Source organism: Salmo salar, chromosome 13 (genome assembly GCF_965601325.2).
Source record: "Salmo salar chromosome 13, fSalSal1, whole genome shotgun sequence".
NCBI lineage: Eukaryota > Metazoa > Chordata > Actinopteri > Salmoniformes > Salmonidae > Salmo > Salmo salar.
The window spans coordinates 44,585,541-44,599,033 of NC_138303.1; the positions used below are offsets into that span (position 1 = coordinate 44,585,541).

The 13,493-nt window shown below is 43.7% G+C and overlaps 1 protein-coding gene across 4 annotated transcripts; it reads left to right on the forward strand.

Annotated features, from left to right (window-relative positions):
• Positions 1-1,145: 1,145 nt before the first annotated feature.
• Positions 1,146-12,334, forward strand: LOC106567035 (myosin light polypeptide 6). Of its 4 annotated transcripts, none has more exons than XM_014135843.3 (7): positions 1,146-1,324; positions 1,776-1,803; positions 2,022-2,049; positions 8,733-8,882; positions 9,133-9,306; positions 9,623-9,700; positions 11,699-12,334. In XM_014135843.3, the coding sequence occupies exons 1-7, from the start codon at positions 1,161-1,163 to the stop codon at positions 11,725-11,727; spliced, it is 651 nt and encodes a 216-aa protein (XP_013991318.1). In that variant the 5' UTR covers positions 1,146-1,160; the 3' UTR covers positions 11,728-12,334. The 4 variants fall into 4 exon arrangements, with proteins under 4 accessions (XP_013991318.1, XP_013991319.1, XP_013991323.1 ...); XM_014135844.3 differs by having other exon boundaries at positions 8,733-8,876; XM_014135848.1 differs by lacking the exon at positions 2,022-2,049 and having other exon boundaries at positions 1,197-1,324.
• The last annotated feature ends 1,159 nt before the right edge of the window (positions 12,335-13,493 follow it).

The following is a 13,493-nucleotide window of genomic DNA, read 5'->3' on the forward strand; positions in this document are numbered from 1 at the left end:
TCAAGGCACAAAGCATCTCAATAGCTTGATGCGCTTACAAAGCGGACCAGTATCATTCTGGGATAGAGATGAGTTGAACTAGGGCACTGCTTTAGAAGCTGTCTGTGACTGACCTCCTCTGGGAGGGAGTGTGCTTATTTCTCTCCAGGAGATACTCAGATATAACCTTGAACCTTCTGCCGCAAACATTTACATATTCATATCCTGGGGGGGTGGGGGGGGGGGGGGGGGGTTAGTGAAAGGAAATGAATTAAACTCGTTTTCTTTCCTTTCTAAAAACGTTTGGTTAGAAATGTAAAATAACAGAGACATCACAATTCGTAGACCTATATTTGTTTTTCATCCACATCAGGCCTGTCGCTGTGTTATGAAACATCCATAGCTTTGCTCTCATCACTGCTTTGTATGTTACTTTGCAATAGAATTAGTGGTCTGCTGCATGTCTGTGTTGCAAGAGTTTATAAGGGGGTCAATATACCCATAGACTGTAAACACTCCTTGGCACTTTGTCCTCATTGATCCGAGGACTAGGCAGGTTGTGGCCTAGTCAATGAGCTAGTCTCAGAACCTAAGGAAACCAACAGCATTTCTAGAACAGGCCAAAATGAAAAATACATTCAGAGTATAATGTAGCTAGGCCTATGACAGTTTCAAAAAGTCTAAATCACTGCATCTCAGTGCAAGAGCCATCACTACAGTCCCTGGTTTGAATCCAGGCTGTATCACATCCGGCCGTGGGAGTCCCATAGGGCGGCGCACAATTGACCCAGCGTCATCCTGGTTTGGCCAGGGTAGGCCGTCATTCAAATCAAATCAAATGTATTTATATAGCCCTTCTTACATCAGCTGATATCTCAAAGTGCTGTTCAGAAACCCAGCCTAAAACCCCAAACAGCAAGCAATGCAGGTGTAGAAGCACAGTGGCTAGGAAAAACTCCCTAGAAAGGCCAAAACCTAGGAAGAAACCTAGAGAGGAACCAGGCTATGAGGGGTGGCCAGTCCTCTTCTGGCTGTGCCGGGTGGAGATTATAACAGCACATGGCCAAGATGTGAACTCAGTGTAAATAAGAATTTGTTCTTCACTGACTTCCCTAGTTAAATAAAGGTTAAATTATAAAAAATACCAAATCAAAATATATATATATATCAATGATTTTACCATGGAAAGGGGCCAGGACAGGGACCATGCGCACTGCGCAGATGCAGCACAGAGGAGCTATGACGAGCAAGTAAACACTGCTGTGCTAGTACTAGTAGGGCTTTTCCTTTTCCACATTCCTCCAGCTTCGGACGTCTTCGACACACTCCAACGGCCACAGATATGGTGGGTTCTTCAATAACCTGTATTAACTAACTAGCTATCTACTCGAAATCCGATTCTTATTTCGGAATTGTAGCTATGTCCAATTAGCTAACAGTTCGTTAACTTTACTAGCTAACGTTAGCCAGTTTAATTGAGTAGAACCAACTACCAAGTTAGCGTTATCGTAGCTAGTTAGCTTACTGGCTAACGTTAGTTGCTTACTCGCCAGTTTAGCAACCCTAGCTTATTGATATAAAGTGGTATACCAGTAGCTAAATCTCAATATAATTTGCCATTGTCTCCAAATGTCACCCAGATGTTAGTATTTCTCACTGACTAGTAACGTTAGCTAGCTAGTTCCTAGATAAGGGTATGATAGAAAGTTGTCTGCCTAGCTAGCTAGCCACAGGACTTTCGCAACAGGATTTTACAATATCATAGTAGCTAGCTAACTTTATCTTTCTTTGAACAGTCTGACTTCTCAGAAGATCAAATCATGGGTGAGTTACACATTTTGCTAACTAGATTAGCTAGCTAGCTAATTTCCCCAAACTTGACCAACTATTGCATGTTGCCGTCCTCAACTCAGAGACAAATGCCACTTATTTTCTTTCTTGCTTGTCTTTTTCTTTCGGGCTATCATCTGCTTTATGCCTTGTCTGTCATTCCTCTATAGTAGCAGAGTTACCACTCTTTCCTTACTGCTTGTTCTTTCCAGATTGAGTTTAACCTGGATCAAATACACGGTGAGTTATCTGGCCCTTGAGTCTTGGACCTGAATCTAACAGTGTTTAAGGCATGTTGTTGGTCTGATACAGCTGCTGAAGGCTGTGATAGCCAGTCACACCTTGGATATTAGGTTACAAGGTGTCACTGGTGTCTTTAATGACGGACTGAGTCTAACCTGTTATTTTAGCCCTTTGTGTCATGTCTGTTTCGTGTTTTTTTAGTTTTTTTTTTACTGTCAGTAAAAAGTCTGTTTTATAGCTAGTTTCGTCCTCGTTAGCTCAGATCCAGTATACAAGGTAGTAATAGGCTCCTGGTGTGTCGTCACTCCACGTTCTGTGTTTGCATCAAACTGCATACCTTCCCAATTGTCCCGTTCCCATGTACCATAAATGTTTGCATGCTATCTTACTAGCTTGTCATCTCCCCTGGAGTGTTCCCTTTCCTTTTTTGGAGATGGACACAGACTAGTAGATGAGTCTTCTCCACTCCCTGGCTTGTTTAATCATGGTTGACAATCCAGCTCTCCGTCCCTCGCTCCTCCATTACCTAATATGGTGTTGGGAAATGGAACTCAGTGGGCCATGAGGGAAGAGGGAGGCACATTCCTGAGAACAGGAAAAATTACAATAGACCAGTGCTGTGTTTGCCTGTGGTTCTGAAGGGATATCCCATTCTCTGCAGGCCAGGGTTGCGGTCAATTCCACTTCAATTCAGTCAATTTGGGAAGTATATGGACACTTTTAATTTAAATGTACTTTTCAGTTTACTTCCTGATTTCACAGCATTGAACAGGAATTGGGCCCTAGTCCAAGAACCGTGGTCCTACAACCGAGAGACCACCACCAAGCGGTTACATAATTTCTCCTTCTAGGCCTTTTAGTTGCTTATGGGCCCTTTCTAGTTAGTTCGACCAGCTTCTTTATAAGACTTTGCTGCTACTAATCAACTTGTTTGTTTTAAGGACATTTTCAGCTGAATAGTTGAATAAAAAACCCAAATAGGTTATTGAGATCAGTTTATGGTTGAGATGCTTCTGCATTGTCCGCTATGGATTTAGTGTTTTCTATGTCCTACACTAATACTCAGTAGAAACCTGCATGCCTCCTTGGAAGGCTTAGATAACACCTCCCGACCTTATATTACGCAGACCTATTTAAGGTCATCAAATATTCAGATGGAAGTAAATGCACAAAAGAGATTACGACATCTGAGAACTTACTGGTGCGAAGACTCAAGTGTTGGTTACATAGGAATTCATATCAGATTTTCTTCCCCCCCCCTTGTTGATATTTGAGCCTGATTAGGCACATTTACAAAGCTCATGGTAGTTAGTGTAGGCTGTAGCAGATGAGCCTCTTGTGGCTGTTTAGTTTGACTTGTTTGTCATTACTTGTTAATGTGGATGCGGACTAGGCTAATTCCCTTAGTGAACTGGGTGTTGTGCCATTAAAAGGGGAACCTTTGTCATATGTGGCTACATTGGATAATGTTCCCCAGCCATGCTTAGGTAATGTCATTCTGCTCAGGTGTTTTCTTCCCCCGTCTACGCCGCTGGCCTCAATTAACCTAAACAACAGACCCCGTTATCCAGGGAAGAGTCTGATAGGCGCCTTCGTGTCAAATGAGCTGGCTTCAGCCGAAATCACACGGAGAGACCCCGTGCTTCGGCGCAAAGTTTGCGTGCGAGAGTAGCCAGCGTCAATTCACATACACTGCGTAGCGTATGCCAAAGTAATTGTCATGAAAATCCATAATTAACAGTTGTATTTGTTCGCTATGTAGCCCCTGGGAGGTATTATTGTGAGTTCCTTTTGACTCACCTTAGATGTTGTACGCAAGCCACCGTACCTATGCTAAAGTCTTGCTGCTTTGCTAGCTTTTGGTATTTTATTAAGGTCCCCATTAGCTGTTGCTAAAGCAGCAGCCACTCTTCCTGGGGTCCACATGAAACATAATACATAATACAGAACATCATTAGACAAGAACAGCTCAAGGACAGAACTACATAAAAAAAATGTAGGCACATGTTGCCTACATATCAGTGCATACACACAAACTATCTAGGTCAAATAGGGGAGAGGCTTTCTGGGTTTTTTAGCAATATGAGATGGAAGTTCCATGCAATAAGGGCTCTATATAATACTGTACGTTTTCTTGAATTTGTTCTGGATTTAGGGAAAAGACCCCTGGTGGCATGTCTGTTGTGTTTCAGAGCTGTGTGTAAGTTGACTATGCAAACAATTTTGGATTTTCAACACATTAATGTTTCTTATTAAAAGAAGTGATGCAGTCAGTCTCTCTTCAACTCTTAGCCAAGAGAGACTGGCATGCATAGTATTAATATTAGCCCTCTGATTACAATTAAGAGCAAAACATGCCGCTCTGTTCTGGGCCAGCTGCAGCTTAACTAGGTCTTTCCTTGCAGCACTGAACCACACGACTGGACAATAATCAAGATTAGACAAACTAGAGCCTGCAGAACTTGCTTTTTGGAGTGTGGTGTCAAAAAAGCAGAGCATCTTTTTATTACGGCTAGCCCTCTGCCCATCTTTGCAACCATTGAATCTATATGTTTTGACCATGACAGTTTACAATCTATGGTAACGCCAAGTAATTTAGTCTCCTCAACTTGTTCAACAGCCACACCATTCATTACCAGCTTCAGCTGAGGTCTAGCACTTAAGGAATGATTTGTACCAAATACAATGCTCTTAGTTTTAGAGATGTTCAGGACCAGTTTATTACTGCCCACCCATTCCAAAACAGACTGCGGCTCTTTAAGGGTTTCAGTGACTTCATTAGCTGTGGTTGCTGATGCGTATATGGTTGAATCATCAGCATACATTTTTTTATTTAACCAGGTAGGCCAGTTGAGAACAAGTTCTCATTTACAACTGCGACCTGGCCAAGATAAAGCAAAGTAGTGCGACCAAAGTAGAGACACTGGGCTGCAAAAGAGCAAGAGGATAAGTAACAATATGGGGATGAGGTAGTTGGGTGTGCTATTTACAGATTGGCTGTGTACAGGTACAGTGATCAGTAAGCTGCTCTGACAGCTGATGCTTAAAGTTAGAGAAGGAGATATGACTCCAGCTTCAGTGATTTTTGCAATTTGTTCCAGTCATTGGCAGCAGAGAACTGGAAGGAAAGGCGGTCAAAGGAAGTGTTGGCTTTGGGGATGACCAGTGAAATATACCTGCTGGAGCGTGTGCTAAGGGTGGGCGTTGCTATGGTGACCAGTGAGCGAAGGCGGGTCTTTACCTAGCATAGACTTATAAATGCCCTGGAGCCAGTGGGTTTGAAGATGAATATGTAGTGAGGGCTAGCCAGCGAGAGCATACAGGTTGCAGTGGTAGGTAGCTTTGACAAAACGGATGGCACTGTGATGAACTACATCCAGTTTGCTGAGTAGAGTGTTGGAGGCGATTTTGTAAATGACATCGCCGAAGTCAAGGATCGGTAGGATAGTCAGTTTTAGGAGGGTATTTTTGGCAGCATGAGTGAAGGAGGCTTCGTTACGAAATAGGAAGCCGATTCTAGATTTAATTTTGGATTGCAGATGCTTAACGTGAGTCTGAAAGGAGAGATTACAGTCTAACCAGACACAGAGAATATGTGGACAACTACAAATACCTAAGTCAAAACCGTCCAGAGTAGTGATGCTAGTCGGGCAGGAGGGTGCAGGCAGCAATCGGTTGAAGAGCATGCACTTAGTTTTACTAGCATTTTAAAGGCAGTTGGAGGCCACGGAAGGAGTGTTGTATGGCATTGAAGCTCGTTTGGAGGTCTGTTAGCACAGTGTCCAAAGAAGGGCCGGATGTATACAGAATGGTGTCGTCTGCGTAGAGGTGGATCAGAGACTCACCAGCAGCAAGAGCAACATTGATATATACAGAGAAAAGAGTTTGCCCGAGAATTAAACCCTGTGGCACCCCCATAGACTGCCAGAGGTCCGGACAACAGGCCCTCCAATTTGACACACTGAACTCTGTCTGAGAAGTAGTTGGTGAACCAGGCGATGCAGTCATTTGAGAAGCCAAGGCTATTGAGTCTGCCGATAAGAATGTGGTGATTGACAGAGTCGAAGGCCTTGGCCAGGTCGATGAAGACTGCTGCACAGTACTGTCTTTTATCGATGGCGGTTATGATATTGTTTAGGAACCTGAGCGTGGCTGAGGTGCACCCATGACCAGCTCGGAAACCAGATTGCATAGTGGAGAAGGTACGGTGGCATTCGAAATGGTCGGTGATCTGTTTAACTTGGTTTTTGAAAATGTTAGAAAGGCAGGGCAGGATGGATATAGGTCTAACAGTTTGGGTCTGGAGTGTCTCTCCCTTTGAAGAGGGGGATGACCGTGGCAGCTTTCCAATCTTTGGGGATCTCAGACAATACGAAAGAGAGGTGTAATAGGGGTTGCAACAATTTTGGCGGATAATTTTAGAGAGGGTCCAGATTCTCTAGCCCAGCTGATTTGTATGGATCCAGATTTTGCAGCTCTTTTAGAACATCAGCTGTCTGGATTTGGGTGAAGGAGAAGTGGGGAGGGGGCTTGGGAAAGTTGCGTCAGGGGGTGCTGAGATGTTGGTAGGGGTAGCCAGGTGGAAAGCATGGCCAGCTGTAGAAAAATGCTTATTGAAATTGTAGATTTATTGGTGGTGACCGTGTCCTATCCTCAGTGCAGGGGGCATTCTCCATGGACTTTAGTGTCCCAAAACGTTTTGGAATTAGTGCTACAGGATGCAAATTTCTGTTTGAAAAAGCTAGCCTCAGCTTTCCTAACTGACTGAGTATATTGGTTCCTGACTTCTGTGAATAGTTGCATATCGCGGGGGCTATTTGATGCTAATGCAGAACGTCACAGGATGTTTTTGTGCTTTTCAAGGGCAGTCAAGTCTGGGGTGAACCAAGGGCTATATCTGTTCTTAGTTCTACATTTTTTTGAATGGGGCATGCTTATTTAAGATGGTGAGGAAAGCACTTTTAAAGAGCAACCAGGCATCCTCTAGTGACGGGATGAGGTCAATATCCTTCCAGGATACCCGGGCCAGGTCGATTAGAAAGGCCTGCTCGCTGAAGTGTTTTAGGAAGTGTTTAACTGTAATGAGGGGTGGTCGTTGGCCCGCGACCCATTACGCATGCAGGAAATGAGGCAATGATCGCTAAGATCCTGGTTGAAGACAGCAGAGATGTATTTAGAGGGCAAGTTGGTCAGGATGATGTCTAAGAGGGTGCCCATGGTTACGGATTTAGGGTTGTACCTGGTAGTTTCCTTGATAATTTGTGTGAGATTGAGGGCATCTAGCTTAGATTGTAGGACGGCCGGGGTGTTAAGCATGTCCCAGTTTAGGTCACCTAACAGTACGAACTCTGAATTGATTGCCCCCCCATCTATCTTCACATATGGTGTCCAGGACACAGCTGGGGGCTGAAGGGGGTCTATAACATGCGGCATCGGTGAGAGACTTGTTTCTGGAAAGGTGGATTTATAAAAGTAGAAGCTCGAATTGTTCGGGCACAGACCTGGATAGTATGACAGAACTCTGCAGGCTGTCTCTGCAGTAGATTGCAACTCCGCCCCCTTTGGCAGTTCTATCTTGTCGGAAAATGTTATAGTTAGGGATGGAAATTTCATTGGTGGCCTTCCTAAGCCAGGATTCAGACACAGCTAGGACATCCAGGTTGGCGGAGTGTGCTAAAGCAGTGAATAAAACAAACATGGACACACATGCTTTGTTTAATGCCAGTGGCAGGTCATTGGTGAAAAGAGTAGATGGTCTAGAGAGCTGCCCTGCGGTACACCACACTTTACATGTTTGCAATTAGAGACACTTCCATTAAAGAAAACCCTTTGAGTTCTATTAGATTGCCGTATTGTGGATTCAGAGCTGAGGTTGAAAAGCTCTGGATGTTGTAGCTAATTAACCTGAGTTGTAAACAACCAAGTCTCATTCTTCTACAAACAGTGACGTTATTCTCTCATGAAATTGGGAGTCCTTGAGTTTTGCTTAGGCTATAAGCCTGTGACACAAAGCTGCATTTAAAAAAACAATGTAGCTTATTTGACTGATAAACCTTAGCTTGCAGGCAAATACTTTTTAAACTACATCTTTAGTCTACTTAGCATAGGGAAGATCATAACAATTCCTATTCTGCACACGACCCACGCAATTTATCTTCTTATTAAACAGACTTGCTTTCTAAGTTGACGCTTGCAATCCATCTATTTTCTCTCATTAACTCATATGCGTTCTATTTCCAGTGTGAGCACACTCGTTCACTCGCTTAAAAAAAAAAGCTTTTTGTTTGAATTGGGCTTTAGGCTACCCACTCCACTGTAGTTGGTGCTATCTCATTTTACTTTCCTATGTGCCACCGTGTTGATCCCGCTGGTCAGGTGAAGGGAGACCATGATTCGTTCATTCATGGAATAAGCTGATGTTAAACAATGCCAAGTTCACTAACCTGTTATTCTAGCTAAAACTACCTGAAGTAATACACACATTATTGGTTATCATATTGATTGGTGTCTTTTTCTCTGGCCCGTCTTACTTATCCAACCTCTCTTGCATTTCCAACTTGTTGACCATCTTCCCGTCTTTCATTTTTTTTCCCCCTCCATCTCCTAACCATTTAACATCCCTCTCCCACACCCACTCATTCTCTCCTCACACTCAACCATATCTCCCTCCCACCCTCTAGAGTTTAAGGAGGCTTTCCTCCTCTTCGACAGAACCGGCGATGGGAAGATCAGTTACAGTCAGTGCGGCGACGTCATGCGGGCGTTGGGCCAGAACCCCGTCAATGCAGAGGTCCTCAAGGTCCTGGGCAACCCCAAGGCTGAGGGTGAGGGTGAGATACAATAGAATACTGTATACTGGTGTTCTATTTCATTCTGTGCCCTAAACATATCTCTCTACCAGAACTTGTTTGTACCAGGGTTCTTTGAATTTTCACAAGCGAAGGCGTTATCCGATCCCAACATGATCTTAACTGCCTTTGACCTAGCGATCACTCTTGTGCTGAAAGGGTTGTGATGTTTAGACCCCTGTGTTCATTCCTATCATCAATTTGTTAATTTCCTCCGTTTCTACTTGTCCAGAGATGAACCACAAGATGCTTGACTTTGAGCAGTTCCTGCCCATGCTGCAGGCCATCGCTAAGAATAAAGACCAGGGCTCCTTTGAGGATTTCGTTGAGGGACTGCGCGTCTTTGATAAGGAGGGCAACGGCACCGTAATGGGGGCAGAGCTGCGTCACGTCCTCACCACACTAGGTGGGTTACTGGAGCGTCATTCTTTTACTCTCATCCACATCCTGAGGAAAGACATTTCGTGTATTTAATGCAGAATGCAAATCCCTGAGCAAAAGGTAATCTAATTTGGAAGTTGACTCAGAAAATATGAATCCCAAATGTCGCAAAGATATTCTGTAATGTGCCATAATTTTTTTAAATCAAAGCACAAACATCCAGTCAGATTTCAGACGATTACCGATTTTTCAAGTGTGTTCTTTTTCAGTTCAACACCAATGAGAACACACAACAGTGTAGCTATTACTTTACTAATATGTACGTTTTGTCTGTCTTTCAGGGGAGAAGATGACGGAGGAGGAGGTAGAGACGCTTCTTGCCGGACACGAGGACGCTAATGGCTGTATTAACTATGAAGGTGAGAGGGAAGGAGGGAGGGAGGGAGGGGAAACGGAGAATGAAAGATGGAGATAGAGGAGACACGTCTGTGTTGTTGGGTCTGATTAGGTTAATAATGTGTTGTAAGTACCCCACCACCCTTACGCGACTCCTACTTCTAACCACAACACCCTGGTTATGCAATGATGACCGTGCATGTTTCCTTGCTGTGTGGAGAGAGGTAAAGTGCAGAAGTTGTGGCGGGGGAGGACTTCTGGGCTACAGTGTGTACAAAATGAAGCTATGGATGTTTTAGTGCAAAGGTTTGTTTATGCATGGATCAATATTGATAGCGCCTTGAGGTTAAGAGAATTGGGCCAGTAAGCGAAAGGTCGCTGGTTCAAATCCTTGAGCCGACTAGGTGAAAAATCTGTCTCTGCCCTTGAGCAAGGCACTTAACCCTAATTCCTCATACGTCGCTCTGGATAAGAGCATCTGCTAAATGACAAGTGCCAATGTCGATGGCTGAATAAGTGGACAAGTTTGTTTTTCTATAACTTTACCGTTGAAGCAGTTGGCTAAAGACCTGGACTGAGGCGACGAAAGTACCAGCAATTACAATCTCCTGTGTCACTGCACAACGATGCAGCTCTGCAACGTTTTGTATACACAGTAACTATTTGGTGATGGGAGAACCAGATTGTGAATACAAACCGAATTGGTAACATGCTGTGTAACTGTTCTTCCTCCACAGCGTTTGTGCGTACCATCATGTCTGGCTGAGCGCCGGTATGAGCAGGGCAGCAGAGGGTATACTGTAGAGCCTACTTGAACAACGGGCTTCTTCTCAGGCTCTCCTGCTTTAGGCATCCCTGCAAAACATATACACAAAAGCTGTTATTTGCCTTGTAAACCCATTGTACATCTTGCAGTGGGATAGCCTGGTGAGAGAGAGTCCTGTTGTAGGGCAGTTTGGACTGGAGGTTTTGACTCGTTGGTAAACTCCCTGTTCTCTCCTGCTGCCCCCTGTCTCTCTCTTCTACCCTGAGCCTGGCTGCTACAGCAGGCCCCTCTGCATGTCTGGATATCCCCTCTGTCTGAAGGATTAGTGGAATCTCATTTGTGTTCCTCGCTCCCTCGGACCTTTTCCTTCAATGTGTTTTGAGAAGGAGAAGAGGAGAGAGGAAATACAATTGATATTCACCCTATAGAGGGGTAGTTTATACATGCAGAGCACTCTAGCAGGAGTGGTTGTTGTACTCCATGTTGTGTTCGGAGCTGGGCTGGCTAATATAATTGAGCACCTTTTGCAGCAGGTTATTCCCCACAATGCAATTATCTCATTTGGGCCTCATCACGTGAATTCCATGCTGCCACAAATGGGCAGTTTGCCTTGGAAGTCTCTCTGTGAAAGCCCCTACATGAGAATTAACACTAAATTGACCATTTGAATCAATGTGAGCATATCTTCTATATTCCCCCAACTCTGACATAACAGACCAGTCACTCCCCCCTTTTACTAACCCCAGAATTGCAGTGAATTTGCTGTTTTTTGCTGGCGATATCTTCTCTCCTTATGGACACTGATTATAGCTGAGTGCTATTGTGATCTCTACACCCCCCCCCCCCCCCCCCCCCCCAAAATCTCTCTCTTCCCATCTCTTCCCCCACCCTGATCTGTGCCTCATAGAGAAAACAAAGATGTTTTCTCTTTAACGGTCTCTTGGATCCTAGACCAGTCATCCTGGCCAAATCCATCCACTTTAGCTGAGTAGGAGATTCTGTAGAGATGATCTCTCAACCTCTGTCCTCCTCCCTCGCCCCCACTTTCCTCTACTCATGGACTTAGAGAAACAAGGGATATACCTCATACAACAGCATCCCATTATATAAAGTAAACAATGTTGAGGTCGAAGGGTTAATTTTCAAAACAACCAGGATGTTGCTGTATTTGGAGTTGATTCCCCCAATTTAGCTATGAATTGGGATTCTAATGGTTTTTTTTCTCTCTCTCTCTTCCTCTTTCTTTACATCACAGAACTCGTCCGGATGGTCATGAGCGGTTGAAAATCGGGAAGAACATTCCTTCCTAATTCTTCGTTTTCACCGTGTTTATTTCTGTGACATATTTCCCCTCTTTGCAACTAGTTTCCAGTCCTGCCCGTTTCCTTTCCTGTGCAGTCTTATTATATCTTCACGCCTCTTTTCTTTCGAAAGTGCCTTTACATTCCCAAGTTAAGACCATTAGTGACCCAAGCTTATTATTTTTATGCGTCAGCCTGGTCAATTGAATTAAGAATAAGACAAACTTGCATGTAATTAGAAGCTTGTGTGCTGCTGACGTGACCAGCAATAACATTCCGAGAGAGAGCACTTCATACCAACTGTTTGCGCTGTCATGCCAGTTTGACAACTCTGTCAATGGTATGACAGTGACAGCAATGGAGTTGTCAAGACAGCACAAAAAGATCTGAGACCAGGCTAATGAAGACTTGCTTTGGCTGGGAATGTCTCCCTTCCTTTCGCTGCCAGAGCTATGCAGTTAGTTAACCAATATGTATAAGAAGCCATACAATCATGACGACATAGAAATCCATGAGGTTCAGTGGATTTTTCTTATTTTTTTCTTCCCTTTATTTGTTGCAGCGTTCAAATAAAAGATTTTCTGAAAACAGTTTTTGCTTTGTTTTTTTCTAACAAATTAATTGTGAGAGCATGATTTGACAGGGTGAACATAATACACCTATGAGGGTTTATTGTCAAATAATTTTAGCTCCACAAATATCTGCTGTTTAACTGACTCATTTTGACTTAACTAGTGCTCAGAAATGTGTTGCAATCTATTAAGTGGGCACAAGAGGGCAGTGCTGTCTGTTGCAAAAAGACCATTCATACTCAGCACATCCAAGCAATGTCTACTGTAAGTTTTGTGAATGACATGTTAGGCGGTAACCATAAACCCACAATGAAACATAACAAAACATAACTGAGTCACTACAATTCTAACAGTCTGCTTTTTATTAAATATTGGCATAATGAGTTTGCACTGTTGGAAAAGGCATGCTCTTACTCAATGGGAATAGTTTTCACTTCATAAAACATGTTTCTATAGTTATGAAGTTCTCTTGTAACCAGTGTAATATAATTGTTCTGACACTCTTAAGAGAACTTTAATGTATTTTGCAACCACTTCAATCTCAACTTTCCTTGGCGCTGACTGAATTTTAAAAAGATCGTTATTGCGTTGAGATTGTACAGTTATTGATCAGTGTGTGTGATCCTGTATGACAGTGTTCTGGATTGGAACATGGAACTGTATGACAGTGTTCTGGAACATCCCCAGTAGAATCCTGTATGTTATGTTGCTTAGTGTGCCAAGACCGATTCCCCTCCGGCTTCCTGACCTTTTCCTTATTCCCCTCACAACCAGTCAACTATTTCCTCTCATTAGGTACCAAGAGATCTGTGTGTGTGTGTGTGTGGGGGGGGGAGGACATCATAGCACAGGGGTGAATAGGTTGTCCCCTAATTACTGAGCGTACGTGCACTGGCCTGTGTTTGTGTTGGATGTAAGTGAAGTGTATTGATTATTTTAAACCTGCTATTTGTGAGCGTGTGATCCTCGTGGCTCTGCATTCGACAGGGGGAACCTCTAATGGCCTGCAACCTGCCTCAAAATCTCTCCACCAATTAATTTTACACTGGAATCTATCTGCCAGGACTACTGGAGAGAGCAAGCGAGGGGGCTGAGCGCATACACTTTCGCTTTCTGTATTTTTCTCATGCACATACCCTCTCACACATGCAAAGATCCCCTCACTCGCTCCCACAGG

Coding starts and splice junctions, on each gene's coding strand:
- LOC106567035 (XM_014135843.3), top strand. CDS start 1,161: ATGGAAAGGGGCCAGGACAGGGACCATGCGCACTGCGCAGATGCAGCA. Junction 2,050..8,732: donor TAACCTGGATCAAATACACG/GTGAGTTATCTG, acceptor CCCACCCTCTAG/AGTTTAAGGAGGCTTTCCTC. Junction 9,701..11,698: donor TGGCTGTATTAACTATGAAG/GTGAGAGGGAAG, acceptor TTTACATCACAG/AACTCGTCCGGATGGTCATG.